This window comes from Bombina bombina, chromosome 6 (genome assembly GCF_027579735.1).
Source record: "Bombina bombina isolate aBomBom1 chromosome 6, aBomBom1.pri, whole genome shotgun sequence".
Classification (NCBI taxonomy): Eukaryota; Metazoa; Chordata; class Amphibia; order Anura; family Bombinatoridae; genus Bombina; species Bombina bombina.
In genome coordinates this window covers 316,396,998-316,416,144 of record NC_069504.1, presented here as the reverse complement: position 1 = coordinate 316,416,144, position 19,147 = coordinate 316,396,998, and the positions used below count along the sequence as shown (strand labels likewise).

The following is a 19,147-nucleotide window of genomic DNA, read 5'->3' as shown; positions in this document are numbered from 1 at the left end:
AAACATTTTCTTTTGTGATTCAGACAGAGTTTATCATTATAAAAGTTTCCAATTTACCTCTTTTCAAATTTGCTTAATTCCCATGATATTCTGTGTTGAGGAAATACCTAGGTAGGAACCTGGAGAACTACTTGACAGGAAATAGTGCTGTCATCTAGTGCTCTTGTAAATGAACATTCTTGCAAAACCGCTGCAATATAGTGCTAAAGAAATGGGCCGGCTCCTAAGCATACCTCCACACTTTCAACAAATGATACCAAGAGAACGAAAAAAAATGATAACGGAAGTAAATGATAAAATTGTTTAAAATCATATGCTCTATCTGAATCAAGAAACAAAAATGATGGGTTTCATATCCCTTTAAATACTCTTGCCTTCAAGAATTGGGCACCGTTAGTAGATTATCCCTCTATGTCACAAATGTTTTTCTCTTTAGTTGCTGCAGTAACTAAAGAGAATATCATTTATAGCTCTAGAGAGTATACACTTTTTATACCTGCTGCAGTTCAGCCTGGGGGGAGGCGTGTGCAGTTATAGGATAAATTAGTTGGTATCAAAATTTAAAGGTAGAATTCAAAATTCCTATTATTTCCTCTTTATGTTGAACTTAATTTTCCACAAGAGACTGTTATTTGTTCAGTGCACAAAACATAGTACAGTTTAACCAATGGATATTTATTAGACTAAAAATATGAGTGATGATGTCACATTTCTGGCTGTTCTTTTCTCAGATGTTGTTATACCACACACATACAGTAAGAGTATTAAATTGTTTTACTTTTACTGAACATAAACTAAAGTCTCCTGAGATTTCAGGAGTGAAAGATGAGTTTGCTTTAAACATTCCAGTCAGTAAATCTCTGGGTTATAATTTTAGGTATTCCTATTTAGTTTTTTTCAGTCCATAGAAAATGACATTTGTACACTTTTAAATAAGGATGGACCCATTAAATTCTTTTTACTGAGGCATTACATTTTGTTTTTGTTCATTAAAGTTATATGCTGTAAATGGAGCTGGGGCAGGACCACATATACAGATGAAATTTACGACAGATATTAAAGGTAGGTACAAAAAACAAAGTTTAGATATCCAGTTTAGGCACAATGGGCACGATTACATATGCTGTGACGCCCGCAAAAGCTGGCAACGCCGGTTTTTACGTGGTTTTGGTATCACATATACAGCGCCGCATATAAATACGGCGTGTATATTTCATCCATTGCCCGAAATTTTTACTCCTATAAGCTAACATAGAACTGCGTCGCAAATCGGTATCACATATTCAGCGCAAGGACTTACGCAGCGAAAATGGAGACATTTTACTCCATTTTCACCTCGCCACACATAGGCAGGCACAGCAAGCATTGCGCTGAAAATGTAAGCACTGTAACTCCTGTAACTGCCTGAAAATATAAACTAACGCATGCGCAATATCTATCTACCTGTCAACCGCAATACCCCACCGCAATAAATAATAAAGTATATTAACCCCTAATCTACCAACCCCCACATCACAATAAACCTAATAAATGTATTAACCCTTAATCCGCCAAACCCACACAATGCAATAAACCTAATAAAACTATTAACCCCTAATCCGCCTTTAGCCCATATCACAATAAACCTAATAAAATGATTAACCCCTAATCCGCCAAACCCACACAACGCAATCATCCTAATAAATCTATTAACCTATAATCCGCCAAACCCCCGCAATGCAAATACCTAATTAAATTACTAAGCCCCCTAACCTAACACCCCTTAAACTAACACCCCTAAATTAACCCCAATTACCTAAATTAAAAAATACTATGTTACAATTAAAATAAAAAAGCTAACATTACTTAAAAATAAAAAAATAAAAAATTAAATTAATCTGATTCCAAAAAATAAAAAAGTCTAACATTACATAAAATAATAAACCAAATTATCAAAAATTAAAAAAATAAACCTAATCCCTATGAAAATAAAAAAGCCCCCCAAAAATAAAAACACCCCCTAATCTAATACTAAACTATCAATAGCCCTTAAATGGGCCTTTTGTAGGGCATTGCCCTTATGTAAACAGCTATTTTACCTTAAAAAATACCAAGTCCCCCCTCTAACAGTAAAACCCACCACCCAACAAACCCCCCAAAATAAAAAAAACCTAACACTAAAAAATCCTAAACTACCCATTGCCCCTTAAAGGGGCATTTGTATGGGCATTGCCCTTAAAAGGGCATTCAGCTCTTTTACTGCCCTTAAAAGGGCATTCAGCTCTTTTAAGAATGCCAATAAATCCGTAATCTAAGTCTAACCCCCAAATAGGTACTCACCGTTCTTGAAGTCCGGCGGAGAAGGTCCTGTTCCAGGCGGTGAAGTCTTCTTCCAAGCGGCCGACATCTTCGTCCAAGCGGGGACCACTTCCTTCTTTATCCAGGACCAAGCCAGCACGGAGCGTAGATGAGCGCAGAGCAGGACCAGCAACCGCGGAGCCATGGAGCATGGAGGATCCTCTATTCAGTGTAAAGCGGTGATTGCACAAAGAGGATTCTCCACGCTCCATGGCTCCGCAGTCGCCGGTCCTGCTCCGTGCTCATTTCCGCTCCACACCAGCTTGGTCCTGGATGAAGAAGAAAGTGGTCCCCGATTGGAAGAAGATGTCGGCCGCTTGGAAGAAGACTTCATCGCTTGGAACAGGACCTTCTCCGCCAGACTTCAGGAACGGTGAGTACCTATTTGGGGGTTAGACTTTGGCTTTTTTTTATTTTTTGGGTGATTGTTTTTTTTAAATTAGGGGTTAATTTAGTGGGTGTTAGGTTAGGGGGTTTAGTAATTAAATTAGTTATTTGCATTGTGGGAGTTTGGCGGATTAGAGGTTAATAGATTTATAAGGTTTGTTGCTATGTGGGTTAATGACGGATTAGGGGTTAATAGTTTTAATAGGTTCTTTGCGATGTGGGTTAATGACAGATTAGGGGTTAATAGTTTTAATAGGGACTTTGCGATGTGGGTGAATGGCGGATTAGGGGTTAATACATTTTATTAGGTAGTTTGCGATGTTGGGGTTGGCGGAATTAGGGGTTAATACTTTTACTAGGTAGATCGCGATGTGGGTGAATGGCGGATTAGGGGTTAATAGTTTAATTAGGCATATTGCGTTGTGCTGGGTTGTCGGTTTAGGGGTTAATACTTTTATTATTATTTCCAATGTGGGTTTGATGGTGGATATAGAGGTTTTTATGCGTCAGATTTATTTTTGGAAAGCGGGTTAGACTTTTACAGGAGATTTGACATTTTTTTTATTTTCTTAGGCGCCGGCAGTTTTCTAAAGTCACTGGCAACTCCAGAAATTTGTATTTACGCTCATTTCTGGACATTGCTAGATTACCCAACTTACGGCACTTTATGAACTGCTGGATAATGTGCGAGGTGAAATTACGGGCGGCGCAGGTTTAAGCAGTTGCGCTGAGCTTGTGCCGCATATGTAATTTCGCCCATTATCTGTGCTGTTTTCAAAATATTTCTCAGAGAATTTTGCCCCCCCCCATTCCAATCCATTAAAGGGATATCAAAGTCAAAATAAATTTTAATGATTTAGAGAGAGCATCCAATTTAAAAAAAGACTTTTCAATTCATGGTTCATAGTTTGCAAGTGGAATTTAAACAATGTATTTAGTGTTTTATTAAAGTAGGCCACAGTTGTGTTTACTTAAATGAGACTTGCACATGCACAAAATCTTAAACATTGAAAAACAGTGGACAACCAATGTACACTGTAACAGACCGTAATGAGCTTTCAAGTGATTTAGGTTGTAGAAATAGATCAGTTAAAAAATGTTACAAAAAAATAAAAAATAGAGTCTTAAACATATGCAAAATAAAACATAAAAATAAGCACATGAAAGTACTCACAAATGATTCTTTAGCAAAATAGATTAAAATGCATTAATGGTTTGTAATCACAAGATACTTACAGAGTCAGTATTTAAAGAATAAGTTACTGTACCTCAATAAATCATTACAAAATCCATACAATAATTCACATTATATTCAGTTGCCTCTAGCAATTAGACTCATTGTTTAACAAGGAAGTTAGATGCAATCTGATGAGCACCATATGAAAAACAATGTGTCTTGCAAAAGTGCATTGGTTTTAAAGAGATTTAAAAGCAAAATATATCCAAAGCTAATCTTTATAATAGACATTTGATCCCAAATGCTGCCTATTGTACTGTACATTTTTAATGTATGATGACCACAAGAAGGTTGTTTCCCTGTCTCTGTTACAACTTCTGATGCCGCAATATATTTTAGTTCAATGCTATCCAACCTAAGGCCCTGGGTTCACAATTTGGCCCTCCTTTGCCTTTTATATGGCCCATACTTCCATATCAGGCATTACTACATTTTTTTTGTGTGAATTGCTTCCTCTTTATCCAACTGGCTTATTTCTGTTATTTTTTTCTAGTAACATGAAATGTTAAACTCCATTTGATCTGTATTTATAGAACCAGCTCGACCTAAGAAAAAACCTGTTCCTGTATATGACCCTAGTGGGAAAGTAATTGCCAGTTCTACCACAATTACAATCAAGATGCCAATATGCTATTTTACGGATGACAATGGCCCAATCAAAAGCCTTCAGATTCTTGTTTCCGAAGTGGGAGGTAATAACAATAAAATTACATTTATGCTTTCCTGTTTCGGTGGTTTTATATGTAACGACTACAAGACAGTGCAGCCATAGTTTGAACCATCTGATTTTGAAATGTTTACACCTCATGTATGACTAATCATATCTGCCTAGAGTCTTCCAGTTTATCTTGTAGTCACTGCAAACCCTGACAATTTGAAGTTCATTTTTTCAATATTTAAAAAAAAAAAAAAAAAATTATTGTGACCATGTTGTCAGTATTGGCATGGCACTCTAAGTAAACATATTTGACAAAGCAGTAGGCGAAACGCGCGTCAGGTGTTTGCACTGCTTCTCCATTATACACTCTATACCTGACAAGGATACAGTTGTTTTTTGCGGCCCTAAACGGATAGGATTTACACCATAACATTTAATGATATATTATAGAGACGTTGAACACAGCGTCCTGAGATCAGCTGGTGGCTCTCACTTTTGTCTCAATCTACAAGAAATATAATTTCTGTTAGGGCCATTTGGTGTGTTTGCTACTAATAAATATCTTATATTTGTGTTTTCACTTTTTATTGTGTTATACTAATAAAAGTTATATTTTATGTTTAACTCGTCCTCCAGCTCTATCGTATATGCTACCTAGGCTCTTCGCCTAAGTGTGCCCAATAATACCTCTATCCTTATCCATTATTATTATATACTCATGCTACGGTATTAGGCACTGCCCCTTTTGAGGATACATAGGTTTACCCCAAGGTGATCCCTGTGTAAGAGTTCTAGTCCTTTCCCTCCCTTCCTCTATTTTTTAGGGGTTAATTTATAAAACATATAACAGCACAGTTACGTAGGATAAGATAATGTAAATATACTGCTAAAATAATTTAAACAAAGAAATAACTTTGCCCAGATGCACTGAAATAAATGTATGCATTGACAAACTAAGTTATTACCTGCTTCTTTATAATCACTGTAGTTGTGAAAAGGGCTACACAATCGAACAAAAGCCCAAGGGGTAGATTTATCATAGTGCGAGCAGACATGATACGTTGTAGTGTATCATGTCCACTGCACATCGATAAATGCCGACAGCATATGCTGTCGGCATTTATCATTGCCCCAGCAGTTCTTGTGAACTGCTGGTGCAATGCCGCCCCCTGCAGATTGGCCGCTAGCAGGGGGTGTCAATCAATGATTTCTGTCTGCGGCCTCAGAGCAGGCGGACAAGTTATGGAGCCTGAAGGCTCGCGTGGAAACAGGGGCATCAAGCTCCATACGGAGCTTGATAAATCGCCCCCCAAAACTTCAATCATATAATTTATATATGCACCTAGTTAAGTTATCTCTGTTTCAGTGATAGCTTTAACTATGTATGGACCCATGTTTACATAGGCCCTTTGCAGCTGCATTCAAATGCTGTGACCGCTGAGACAGCCTGCATCTATTTATCAGCAATATACCACTGAGCCATCACCAATGGAATATATATATACTTACTGAGCAGGTCCAGTGTTTGAATGAGGGTGCCTAGGACACACAAACAAATGCTCCATCAAAAGTAATTGCTTTCACTGGACATGTTATAACTTTTATTAGAAGCATTTTTCTAATGCATGTGCAGTGCCTTCAGGTGCATTTCAGCAATGACTTTTTTGTCCCGTTAAAAGTCCCATAGATTCATGTGCTTGCAAGAGGATTTCAATAGTATTATTGCTTGTGCATTTCTTCATTACTGTTGGGTAATGCTAACACCAATTGCACTTGTGTCTGCCGTAGAGGGCTGCATTGCATTGCATATGTCTCTGTAAACCACAGAGTTTCATACTAGCAACAGAAAGCAAAAAATCAGTACACTGGATAATTAAATGAAAAATATTAATAGGTCAAACTGAAATAAAAATATAAAAAAAACCTCCACAACAAATAATTTACTCTTTTGATTACACCGGAGCAGTAGTCTTAATGATACTTGGAGTCACATTTTCATTTTTTTTCCTGAAACACCTTTCCCTACATAGTAGCTGTGAAGGCAGATCTATGTGTAAAATAAATAAGAAAATATATCTGATATGAGTTCTTCATCAGTGCTCTTTGCAGACATTGAAAAGACAGTGAAGCTAAAATTAGTATGAAACTTACTTTATTCTCTGAGTATCCTTTGTTGAAGAGTAATCCATGGTAGGTTCCTAGAACGTCAATATTGTGCATTTGTCTTTAACCCTCTATGGCAGCAGTGTTTGCAACAATATATAACATTAATACAAACATTGTTACAAACACTGCTAAAGGCACTTGTACACGCCTGTAATCCTATAAACCTTCCTAGGTTTAACAAAGGATACAAAGAGAATGAAGCATATTTGATAATATAAGTAAACTGGAGCGTTTAATATAAAACTGGCTTTTGCATCTCTTTTATGCTGGCTATATGGTTATATTTGACCTCAGATTATATGCATGGCTTCTGCAACTCAATCATGCCACATATATGCTTAAATTATATCCTCTATAAAATGTTAAATTGTGTCCTCTCAGACCACAAAAAAGGAGACAGTATAACCATACTCAAGAGGTTTATAAAGGAGTTCATACGTTGACTGCTTTGAAATGGCAAAACCTTGCCAGTATGACAATAAATGTCAGTTTGTCTGAAAATTTAGCTATTTCACCAGGTTTTCAAGGGCCCTTACAAGATTCATAAAGATAAAAATTCACTGAAAAATCTGAATTTGACTTAGAACTATTTACAATGTTTCTGCAATAGAAGGCGAGACTAATTACTAATTAGGACGTGAATATGCATGTCATTATTTTATCTATTTTTTCTTCATAAATGGAATGAGTCCACAGCTGCATTCATTACTTTTGGGAATTCAAAACCTGGCCAACAGGAGGAGGCAAATACACCCCAGCCAAAGGCTTCCTTTTTCAAGTCATCCTTTTTTCAGTCATCCTGGTATGACTGCTGCGTTTTGGTGCTCAGAGGTTGCTTCTTTGGGGTTAACGCATGTGTTGGTGAGAATATTTCTATATTCTAAGTTCCAACTTCCTGGTGACTTGAGACTATGATTTCAGTCATTTGTTCGAGACGATTGCTCTGATTTTTTCAGTGAAGTTTGCTTCTCTATTCTGTTCCCGGTTTCAACCTTGTGATTCAGTACTATCGGGGTCTGGGCGTTGCCTTCCCTTGTTTTGGGTACCCTTGAGGTCCCTGTGAGCGTGATTAGCATTTTGGGGCTTTCCACTTTCTTTGGATTTATTGCGCCCTGTTGGGGTCTTCTGGGAATCCTTGTTTGTTCCTCCATGTCCTCTCCTTTTTGGAAGTTTTCAGTTGCCTCCCTTTCTATGAAGGGGTGTGTGGTTGAGGGTCGTCCTTTGGGCGATGGTATTTTCTGGAGGAATGTTGGCTCAGTTGTGTCCGTGTTGTGTACTCTAGTACAGCTTGTGGACTATCTGTGGGTCAGTGTCCTTGGGACCGTATTTTCCTTTTTAAATGTTTTCTGGCTTTGGACGAAGCGTTTTTTTTTTTCTAGGGTTGTGGTTTCAGGCTTGGTGCCCTCAGAATGGGCCGCCTTTTTGTACCCTCCCGTTTTAGCATTCAGTGTCCTCTATAGCTTGGGTATTGTTTTCCCAAAAGTAATGAATGCAGCTGTGGACTCTTTCGATTTATGAAGAAAAACATAAATTATGCTCAGCTGATCATTTTCTTTTCTTCAGATGGAAAGAGTCCACAGCTCCCCGCCCGTGTTTTTATGGGGGGCAGCTGTAATTTGTGTTCTTCTGGCACCTTTTCACCCTGATATTTCTTCTACTGTTCTTTGTTACTCGGCAGAATGACTGGGGGATGAGGGGAGTGGGAGGAGTATTTAAGCCTTTGGCTGGGGTGTCTTTGCCTCCTCTTGGTGGCCAGGTTCTGAATTCCCAAAATTAATGAATGCAGCTGTGGACTCTATCCATCTGAAGAAAAGAAAATTATCAGGTAAGCATAATTTATGTTTTTTCAGTAGTATTTGCAAATAAATTATAAATCTTCATTATAAATGCAGTACAACTTTATTGCAATTAAAGGTACATGAAATACAAATTTTTTTCTTTCTTGATTTAGGTAAAACATATAATTTTAAACAACTTTCCAGTTTACTTCTATCAAATTTGTTTCATTCTCTTGGTATCATTTGTTGAAGTAGCAGCAATGCAATAGTGGTTTCTAACTGAACACATAGGTGGGCCAATGACAATCGGTATATATATATGCAGCCACCAATCAGCAGCTAGAACCTAGGTTATATGCTGCTCCTGAGCTTACCTAGATAAATCTTTCAGCAAAGGATAACAAGAAAAGGAAGCAAATTAAATAATAGAAGTACATTGGAAGGTTGTTTAAAATTGTAGGCTCTGTCTAAATCATGCCAGTCTAATTAAGACTTTACTGTCCCTTTAATGTAATGCAAAGTTAAATCACTTTATAAAGCAGAATTATAATGTATGTACAAATACAGTAGTAAGGTAATACATTTAATGATCAAAGCTAACTGGCATAGAGTGAAATCACACAAAATCTGTCTGTATTTTTTTAGCATTATATTGTAATGAAGGTGCCTCACCTTCACATTCAGAATCCGGCATCATGAGATAAACAGCCCTCAAGCTAAAAGTTGCCTTTGTAAAATTGTTTGAAGGATTTTGCCATACTGACGAGACTTTCTTAGATAATCTCACCAGAGGAGAGACTTTAGATCATCAGCCCTAAGGAGATGTCACAGAGCCATTCCCAGTGCTCAGGCTAATACACAATACTATCACAAGATGCTGTCCCAGATCAATGGGTTTTGCAGTCACTGCAAGCTTTTTAAATAACCTGATAACTATTTAAGTAAAGAAGCTTACAAGAAATGCAAGGTTTAGCCCATGTTCTGTAAGAATTTAGTGATTAACGTTTTGGGAAGACTATGAGCTGCCAGTTTGCAGAATCACAGTGGACTTTAGTGAATCTATGCCACTGATGTTACTAGTATGTTTGTTATTGTTGTGTATTCCTTGGGCTCTTGTCTAAATTAAGTGAATATTATATGAGCTATGACCTTGATTTAGTTCAGATGACTCAATCCTCTATGGGTTACAGTCTTGACATGGCCCCTAAGATAGTGAAAGTTCTGGATTAGATTTCCATCCTTTTTTTTCCCCAATGGTCATTTATTTTCAACCCTAGCTGATCTCTTTGTTTTAAACCAAGCTGACCTAATGTCAGCCAACACCGTGCTATAGCATACCAATCTGATTAAGTAATATTACCCAGTAAAGCAATATCAAGATATTGACCTTGAAAGGTTAAGGGACTGAGAAGCAACAGTTTTTAATAGATATTCTCAAAGCAATTATGGCAAGAGACTGTGGGGCCAATTTATTAATGTGCGAGCGGACATGATATGATGTAGCATACGCTGTCGGCATTTATCATTACACAAGCAGTTCTAGTGAACTGCTTGTGCAATACCGCCCCTGCAGATTTGGCATGTAAATCAGCCCGATCGTATAGGAGCAGGCGGAATCAGGGGCATAAAGCTCCATTCGGAGCTTGATAATTCGGCCCCTGTGTTTCCAATTTAACAAAGATACAGCTAAATGAAGTACAAAAAAACCAATACAATTGCTGTAATTGTATTTGTCTTTGTATACACATTAACGTATTCTAAATGTAATGAATTTCCACCATTTTATTGCATGCGCAAACGTCCTACTTCATACTAAGTACAAGAAACTATCCTATAAAGATATATATTCTATAAAATGTCACTTATTTTTACAATCAACCACTTGTCTATTTTCTCAAGATAACCCAATGTGTATTGATTTAGAGAAACAAAAGTCCTAATAGCAGCAACAAAATAGAGTGAGATTACCAGCTGTTGCCAGGTGACCATTGTTACTATTATAATCATGTGATATTTATAGGTAAAAAACAAACAAACATATCAATGGTGGGTCTCCCCCTTGCAAACACTGGGTCATATGATACATATTGGATTCTACACTAGTGCAGGATCCCTCAATAGACCCACTGCTATGAGATATCTGCCATTGTCGCAGCAATAATCTGGCAGATGGATTCAGCACCACGTATCTGAAAGTAAGAAGTCCTATGTCCTTCTATATATTTTAGAGGCGAATAAAGATTACCCCAAACACTTGATTTTGCTTCATATGTAAATTAGATTTTGCTCTGATTTAATGGGAAATTAAGCACAAAATTGTTCTTTCATGATTCAGATTCAGAGCACACCATGTTAAACAACTTTCAATTGTACTTATATTATTACATTTGCTTCATTCTCTTTGTATCTTTTGTTGAAGCAGCAGCAATGCACTGTTGGGAGTTAGCTGAACACATTGGATGAGTCAATGGCCCCAATTTATCAAAGTCTGGCGGACCTGATCCGACAGTGCGGATCAGGTCCGCCAGACCTCGCTGAATACGGCGAGCAATATGCTTGCCGTATTCAGCATTGCACCAGCAGCTCACAAGAGCAGACTCGCAGCCAATGGGCCGCCAGCAGGGGGGTATCAATCAACCCGATCGTACTCGATCGGGTTGATTTTCGGCAATGTCTGTCCGTCTGCTCAGAGCAAGCGGACAGGTTATGGAGCAGCAGTCTTTGTGACTGTTGCTTTATAACTGCTGTTTCTGGCGAGCCTGCAGGCTCGCCAGAAACACGGGGCATCAAGCTCCTTTCGGAGCTTGATAGATAGGCCCCATAGACAAGAAACATATATATGTCCATCCACCAATCAGCAACTAGCTCCCAGTAGTGCACTGCTGCCCCTGAGTCTACCTTGGTATGCTCTTCAACAAAGGATGCAAAGAGTCCAAAGTAAATTAGATCAAATAAGTAAATGTAAAGGTTTTTAAAAATTACATGCTATTTCTGTATGAAAGTTTAATTTTGACTTTACTATCCATTAAGAAATCACAGCGCACATTTTTAAGTAGCGTTGCAACAATTTAAATATGTATATGTGACTATGTACCTTATCAAGCTAATCTGCAGCTACTCAGTGTTTGTTAAGGGGCTTTGAACTCTAATTTCCTAAAGGGGCATGTAACCCAAAATTTGTCATTTATGATTCAGATAGAACATACAATTCTAAACAACTTTTCAATTTACTTATGTAATCAAATTTGCTTAATTTCCTTGCTATTCTTTGTTGAAGGAGCAGCAATGCACTACTAGGAGCAAACATAACAGATCCAGTGAGGCAATCATAAGAGGCATATTTGTGCAGTCACTGATCAACAGTTAGCTCCCAGTAGTTGCTGCTCCTTAGCCTACTTAGATATGCTTTTCAACAAAAGATTCTAAGTGAACAAAGTAAATTAGATAAAAAGAAGTAAATTGGAAAAAAAAATTGCATGCTGTATCTGAATCGTGAAAGTTTAATTTTTAACTTAACTGTCCTTTAACAAAGGTTTAATTGTACAAAATGTAAAAAAAATGTTGTCCGCTAATTTCCCTTTCTTCCCCTGTAATTTAAATATTAAAACTTTTAATTTTTCACACTACCAAAAATTCCCTGGAATTTAGCACTCGGACCATTTTGCATGCTGCCCAGTGATTGCTTGATATATACACATGAGCTCATTATATATGTCTCTATTTGGTCACAACAAAGGAGATATGATAAAGAAAGCGAGAAGACTTTTCAAGGGGCATGTCCTTCCTAGACTATGACATTTGTAATGTTAAATGGTTTTAAAACATTTATTTTAAACACAAATCTTTTGTAGTGATTAATCTCAGATGCATATACTGTAAAAAAAAATACTTTCAACTTAAATGCCCCTTTAAGGCATTGTTATTGTTCCAAGAATTATGTCAATGCATTTGTTAAAACTGTTGGCAAATGTATACAGAATATTTACAAAGGAAAACAATACTTCTGTGCAATTACAATGAACTTTCCAGCTTACTATTATTTTAATTAAGGCTGAGAGAAGCCTAAGTGAAAGGCAGGGCAATTCCATAAAAGTATATGTTCATGCTGCATATGACAGATAAGTTATTATTAACTATAAAAAAAACGACCATTATTGTGCTAAAATAACATGCTCTCATTTATTAGAGCATGTCATTTTAACTCTAGCAAACCTGAAACTCTATGGCCCCCATTTAAGAAGGTGCATGCGGATGAGGTAGCGACACAGAGAATCTGTCTACTTACACCCAGGCCTCAAACGCAGCATTGGCTGCCAGAATTTACCATTGTACGAGCAAACACATGTGTAGCTCCCCCCTCTTCGTCCTCCTGGCTCTCACAACCAATTGGCAGTCAACCTGGGCAAATGAGTCTGGGTTTTCTGTCATCATCAGCCTGTGAGGTTTCAGACAGATTAAACAGCAGTACTCATTGCTGATTGGCTCTTTAATATTATCATATTTCAAAAATCTAGGATAGGAAGGTTTCAATTGCAAGAACATACTTGATATGATACATAAGGAAATCTGTAAAACACTTATCCTTAACATGATAAAACAAAGATTCAAATTAAATATTATTTTTAAAAAATATCAAGTAAATATTTAATGATATGAAATACATTTCATTATTACACACTTTTGATACACCACAGTTCTTTCCTTTACAATTGCACCTTTGCTGTATCAGTTATTTAGACTGATAATTTATGCATCATTTTCTCTCTCATGAATGTTAAAATGCTGGCATGATAAATTAACATGGAAGTAACATTCATTTATTGATATCTGCATATTAATGAAACCCTGAAGTGAGAGATAATTTTAACATCTTAATATAAGTTCAAATAACAAATAAATTCTTATTAGTTTATTTTAATAAGTGTGGCATGCTACTATGCAAGGGCTAACACTAGGGGGTACATTTATCATTAGGCAAATGCCTCTATCAGTTGCAGGCTCGCTAATTTCAGTCTATAACTGAAACTTATGAAGCAGCAATTTAAACTCCTGCTTCCTACACCCTTTCTTTCTGATGAAAATCACCCAGATGCCATGTTCAACAGAGTGGGTTCAGGGGTTTGGAGCTCATGTGTAGAGCTGTCAAACCTAGTCCCATTTTGTGCACTAAAAGGGGCCAGTGAATAGGCTTCTTCATGAAACTACCCCTGTTAGGCATGATTGAGAAAACAGACACAAGGCAAATTTATTGTTCAAGAAACTGGAGAGTCTGATTCTGGAAACAGAATTAGGCAGCAGTAATGCCCACATCGAAGTTGGGTCAGAAATTGTGCCCACTCTAAGGACCAGAAACAGGATTGCCAATTTTAGGGCCAGGAACTGGATTGCCCACTTTAGGGAGCCGAGGTCTGGAGTGCTCACTTTGGCCAAAGGTAGGAGTGCCCACTTGAGGCCAAAGACAGTAGTGCCCACTTGAGGCCAAAAACAGGAGTGTCCACTCTAAGGCTGAGACAGGATACTGATGCTTGGCAGACACCCTATGCAGGGCTTGGGAACAGGAGCTGGACACCAGTGCTTGAAAGATGCCCTCTTCAGGCTGTGGGTTCTGGAGCAGGATGGCGGTGCATGACAGATGCCCTATGCAGGGCGTGGGTACTGGAGCATGATAGCGGTGCGTAGCAGACACCCTCTGCAGGGCTTGGGTACTGAAGCAAGATACCTGTGCTTGTCAGATGCCCTCTGCAGGGCGTGGGTATTGGAGCAGTATAGCAGTGCTTGGCAAGTGCCCTCTGCAGGGCGTGGGTTCTGGAGCAGTATAGCAGTGAGTGGCAGATGTCCTCTGCAGGCCATGGGTACTGAAGCTGGATACCGGCGCTTGGCAGCAACCCTCTGCAAGGTGTGGGTACTGGAGCAGGATAGTGGTGCTTGGTAGATGCCCTCAGCAGTGCTAGGGTGCTGAAGCAGGATACTGGTGCTTAGCAAATGCCCCCTGCAGGGCTAGGGTACTGGAACAGGATACCTTAGTAGAGATACTGGATACACTGGTAGCTCTGACTGGTTGGTAACAAGAGAATAGTCTGAAGACAAGGTGAGGGTCAAATACCAGGAAGCCACAGGGAGTATCCAGAAGAGTAGTCAGAAAACAACCCCTTAACAGATAAGCAGTCTGATCCTTTGTCTAAACACAGATGAGATCCAAAAGAGAGGTCGGGAGACAAGCCAGGTACAGGAGACAGAAGAAAGAACAAAATTACTTTAATACAGCCACAGGTCAGAGGCAGAGACAGAGTGTAAACCACAATGTCAGGACAGGGAGTGGTCTATGAGGCTGCCTTAAATAGCAGTGCTTATGAGAAACTACCTGCAGCTGGCAAGCAGGTGGAGCCAGAGAGATAGCCAGTGCAGGAAGCAGCACAAAAAACTCTCAGCCTGAGCCTCAAGTGGTGCAGAGACAGAGCAACAGGCTGAGACCCTGATATTCAAAACCTATCTGCTCAGGTGAGATATTCTAAAATGATCCTCCAACACTGCAAGATACGTAGTGAAATTTTCAAAAGGCAGATTTTGCTTTACTTCTCCAAGGGGTGTTCCCTACATTTCTGTATGTAAAGAATAGACAAACCCAGTGCAATATCTGCATGACATGGCTGTTCTTCTGCATTTATACTTTTTGCTTTCTTTTTTATATCACTTTACACATCAGATTACATTTTATTACATTTAAACTTTGCACTTTCTATTTTGTATTTTATTTTGTATACAGCAGTGTATTTAAGATTGTAATTTTACAAATTCTTATTGTGCCTTCACAGTTTCTTTGTAACTCGTTTACTTTGTAAATGTATGTGAATTGATCCCTGCATTCAAATCCTGTCAATTTCCCAGTATTTTTGTGTCATTTGTACTACAAGTCTCTCTTTGGTATGTGAATTTATCCCTGCATTCAAATCCTGCAAATTTCCCATTTTTTGTGTAATTTGTACTGCAAGTCTCTCTTTGGTATGTGATTTGATCCCTGCATTCAAATCCTGCCAATTTCCCAGTTTTTTTGTGTCAATTGTACTACAAGTCTCTCCTTGGTATGTGAATTGATCCCTGCATTCAAATCCTGCCAATTTCCCAGTTTTTTTGTGTCATTTGTACTACAAGTCTCTCTTTGGTATGCAAATTGATCCCTGAATTAAAATTCTGCCAATTTCCCAGTTTTTTGTGTCATTTGTATTGCAAGCCTCCCTTTTGCATTTGTCTGTATACTTAATTATGTATTTTCCCTGCTGATATCGTGGCTTTATCTATGTGATGTTCAAACCTTGCAAATACTTGTTTTAATTCCTAAATTCATAATTTCACTAATGGTTTAACCACAGCCTCCCCCAAATTCTATTGTTTGTTATTTTATTTTTTTTTAATAATATTTTTTATTGGTTTTCCAGACAGAAGTTGACAAAATTATATGTGGCATTTCAGATAATAAATGAACATTGCACAAGGCACAGTGAGATGGCAGTTGTATCTGCTTACATAGGCAATATGTCCATTTTAACTCCGGAAGTATATCCTATGATCAGCAGTCCTTTAAATCATTTATTCTTGTGGTGGTCCCTTGTGGAACCCGATTGTCTGTTATTTTTAACTTATCTCACCCTGAATCAAATTGGCTTTTTGACTGTCTTTGATCAGGTCATTACCTTATTTATTGCATTCAGCTGAATGCTCTGGCCTATAATTTTAACACTGCTATGAGGAAAGCAATGCAGGGGCTAGCAATGTAGGTTGATAGCAATAGTGTAAGATCATCTGTTCACATCTCTTAAGTGAACATTTATAAGTGAGGCACAACAAATTATACAAGAATTATACAAGGACTGGAAAAGGGATAAGGCAAGTTTTGTTTTAATACTGAGTTTTATACACTGTCTATTTTGTAAAAAATGCACAATATCTTAATATCCCTGTTTGCCACCTTTTGTCTGTTCAACAAATTACTTTACTCAATTACTCCTACCCCTCACCACCTGCACTGCTCATTTGCCCATCTCTCTTAACCTCACCTTACTTTTGTATTCATGAACTTCCCACATTCCTAAAGACTCTCTCCCCCCCTTGCAACTCACCACAAAACCAGTCTCACTACTGCAAATTCGCATCTCATCTCATGTCAGTCTCCCTCTTGCTCATACTAGCTGCTGGCAACATCTCCCCTAATCCTGGTCCCCCACAACTTCCTTGCCCTGCTCACCCATCTGTGCCCTTCAATAGACTTCAAAAACAAAACTCTGGAAACCTTAATCTTATTCCTCTTGCATCTAAAACCTGCTGCACTGTCACATGGGGGGTCTCCACTTCAGCCACACTCCTAGGTCTGACAATAGACAAGGAGGTGGTGTTGGTATTTTACTTTCCTCTTGTTGCACCTTTCAACATATACAGCCCTTCTCTTCCCTCACATTTTCTTAATTAAAAACACACATGGTACGCTTATTCTCTCCCCTCTCTATACGTGTTGCAGTCATATACCGCCCCCTGGCTCCGCAACTCTATTTGTAGATCACTTTGCCGCCTGGCTACCTTTCTTCCTTTCCTCGGATACCCCTGCCTTCATTCTCAGTGACCTTAACCTCCCTGTTTATAATCCCTCTGGCTCCTCTGCAAAACAGCTTCTGTAACTCACTTCCTCTTTTGGCCTGTCACAATGGACTGACTCTCCCACTCACAAAGATGGTCACTCCCTTGATCTGATTTTCAGTTATCGATGCATTATCTCAAACTTCACAAACTCACATTTTCCTCTTTCTGACCACCACCTCCTCACTTGTACCATCACCTCCCTCCCTACAACTCTCCCTCCTTCTACCCCTCACACTAAACTTCACAGAAGAATCAAGTCATTAGATTAGCAACAGCTCGCTAGCTCTCTCGAACCTCTTCTCTCTTCCATCCCCCCCTTTTCCTGTCCTGATGAATCCATCTGCCACTATAACTCCACCCTTACATCGGTCCTTGATAATCTGACACCACCTACCATAGCTCAGAAAACATGCACACATCCTCAGCCCTGGCATACTCCTCTGACACGGTACCTACGCAGATGTTCCCGTACTGCTGAGCGACACTGGAGGAAATCTCGGAGTTCTGCTGACTTTCTTAACTATAAGTTCATCTTGAACTCTTACTATTCTGCCCTTAATCCATATAAGCAACATTACTTATCTACTCTTATCTCTACTCTTTCTTCAAACCCAAAACATCTGTTCTCCACATTCAATACTCTTCTCCGCTCACCCCTACCTCCCACCACAACTTTTCTCTCAGCCCAAGATTTTGCCAGCTACTTAAACAACAACATTGACTCCATCAGAAATGAAATCAGCTCTCAGCATACTACCGATCTCAAACCCCCTCAAAAGCTCACAATCATCCAAAACCCACATAGCCATAAATTTAGCCCTTTTGCCCCTGTTACAGAGGATGAAGTTTCTGCCCTTATACTATCCTCTCACCTCACTACCTGTCCCCTTGACCCCATCCCCTCACAACTACTCCCCTCCCTCTCTTCTACCCTTACCCCTATACTCACACACATCTTTAACCTCTCCTTCAGCACTGGTATAGTTCCCACATCTCTTAAATATGCATTAGTCATACCTATTCTCAAAAAACCTTCTCTCTATCCAACCTCCCAATCCAACTACTGCCCTATTTCCCTAATACCTCTTGCCTCAAAGCTTCTTGAAAAGCTAGTATATGCACGTCTATCCCATTTCCTTGTATTAAACTCCCTCCTTGACCCACTGCAATCTGGATTTCGCCCCCTTCACTCAACAGAGACAGCAATTGTTAAGGTTACCAATGATCTACTTACAGCAAAATCAAAAGGCCACTTCTCTCTACTTATCCTCCTTGATCTGTCTGAAGCCTTTTATACTGTCGACCAACCTTCTTCCTATCTGTCTAACCGTACCTTTAGTGTAGCCTTCTCTGGGGTATCCTCTGCCCCGTTACCTCTTTCTGTTGGGGTACCACAAGGCTCTGTCCTCGGTCCCCTTCTCTTCTCAATCTACATGTCCTCACTAGGTTCCTTAATAAAGTCCCACGGGTTTCATTATCATTTGTATGCCGACGATACCCAAATCTACCTCTCTGCACCAGAACTATCTTCCTCCTTGCTAACCCATGTCAATAACTGTCTCTCCCATATCTCATCTTGGATGTCCTCTCACTACCTCAAGCTAAATCTCTCCAAAACTAAGCTCCTTATTTCCCCCCTTCTTCCAAAATCTCCACACCCCATGCCTCTATAACTGTTGACAACTCCATCATTATCCCAACATGCCCAATGTCTTGGGGTCACACTTGACTCAGATCTTTCTTTTACTCCTCACATTCAGTCCTTGGCTAAAACCTGCCGCTTCCACCTTAAAAACATCGCTAAAATTAGACATTTCCTTACATGACACAACAAAGATTTTAATTCACTCTCTCATCCTTTCCCGTCTTGACTACTGCAACTCTATCCTCTCTGGTCTCCCTAGCTGCTGCCTAGCTCCTTTACAATCCATAAGTGATACAAAAAGTACACAAAAT

At 38.9% G+C, this 19,147-nt stretch overlaps 1 protein-coding gene across 1 annotated transcript in view; it reads left to right on the top strand.

Moving 5' to 3' along the window:
• Positions 1 to 19,147, top strand: part of PTPRQ (protein tyrosine phosphatase receptor type Q) — a 538,955-nt gene that overhangs the window by 415,056 nt on the left and 104,752 nt on the right. Inside the window, 2 exon segments of the mRNA XM_053719240.1 lie at positions 996 to 1,062; positions 4,495 to 4,653. Of these exon segments, the coding sequence (XP_053575215.1) occupies positions 996 to 1,062; positions 4,495 to 4,653 (226 nt within the window).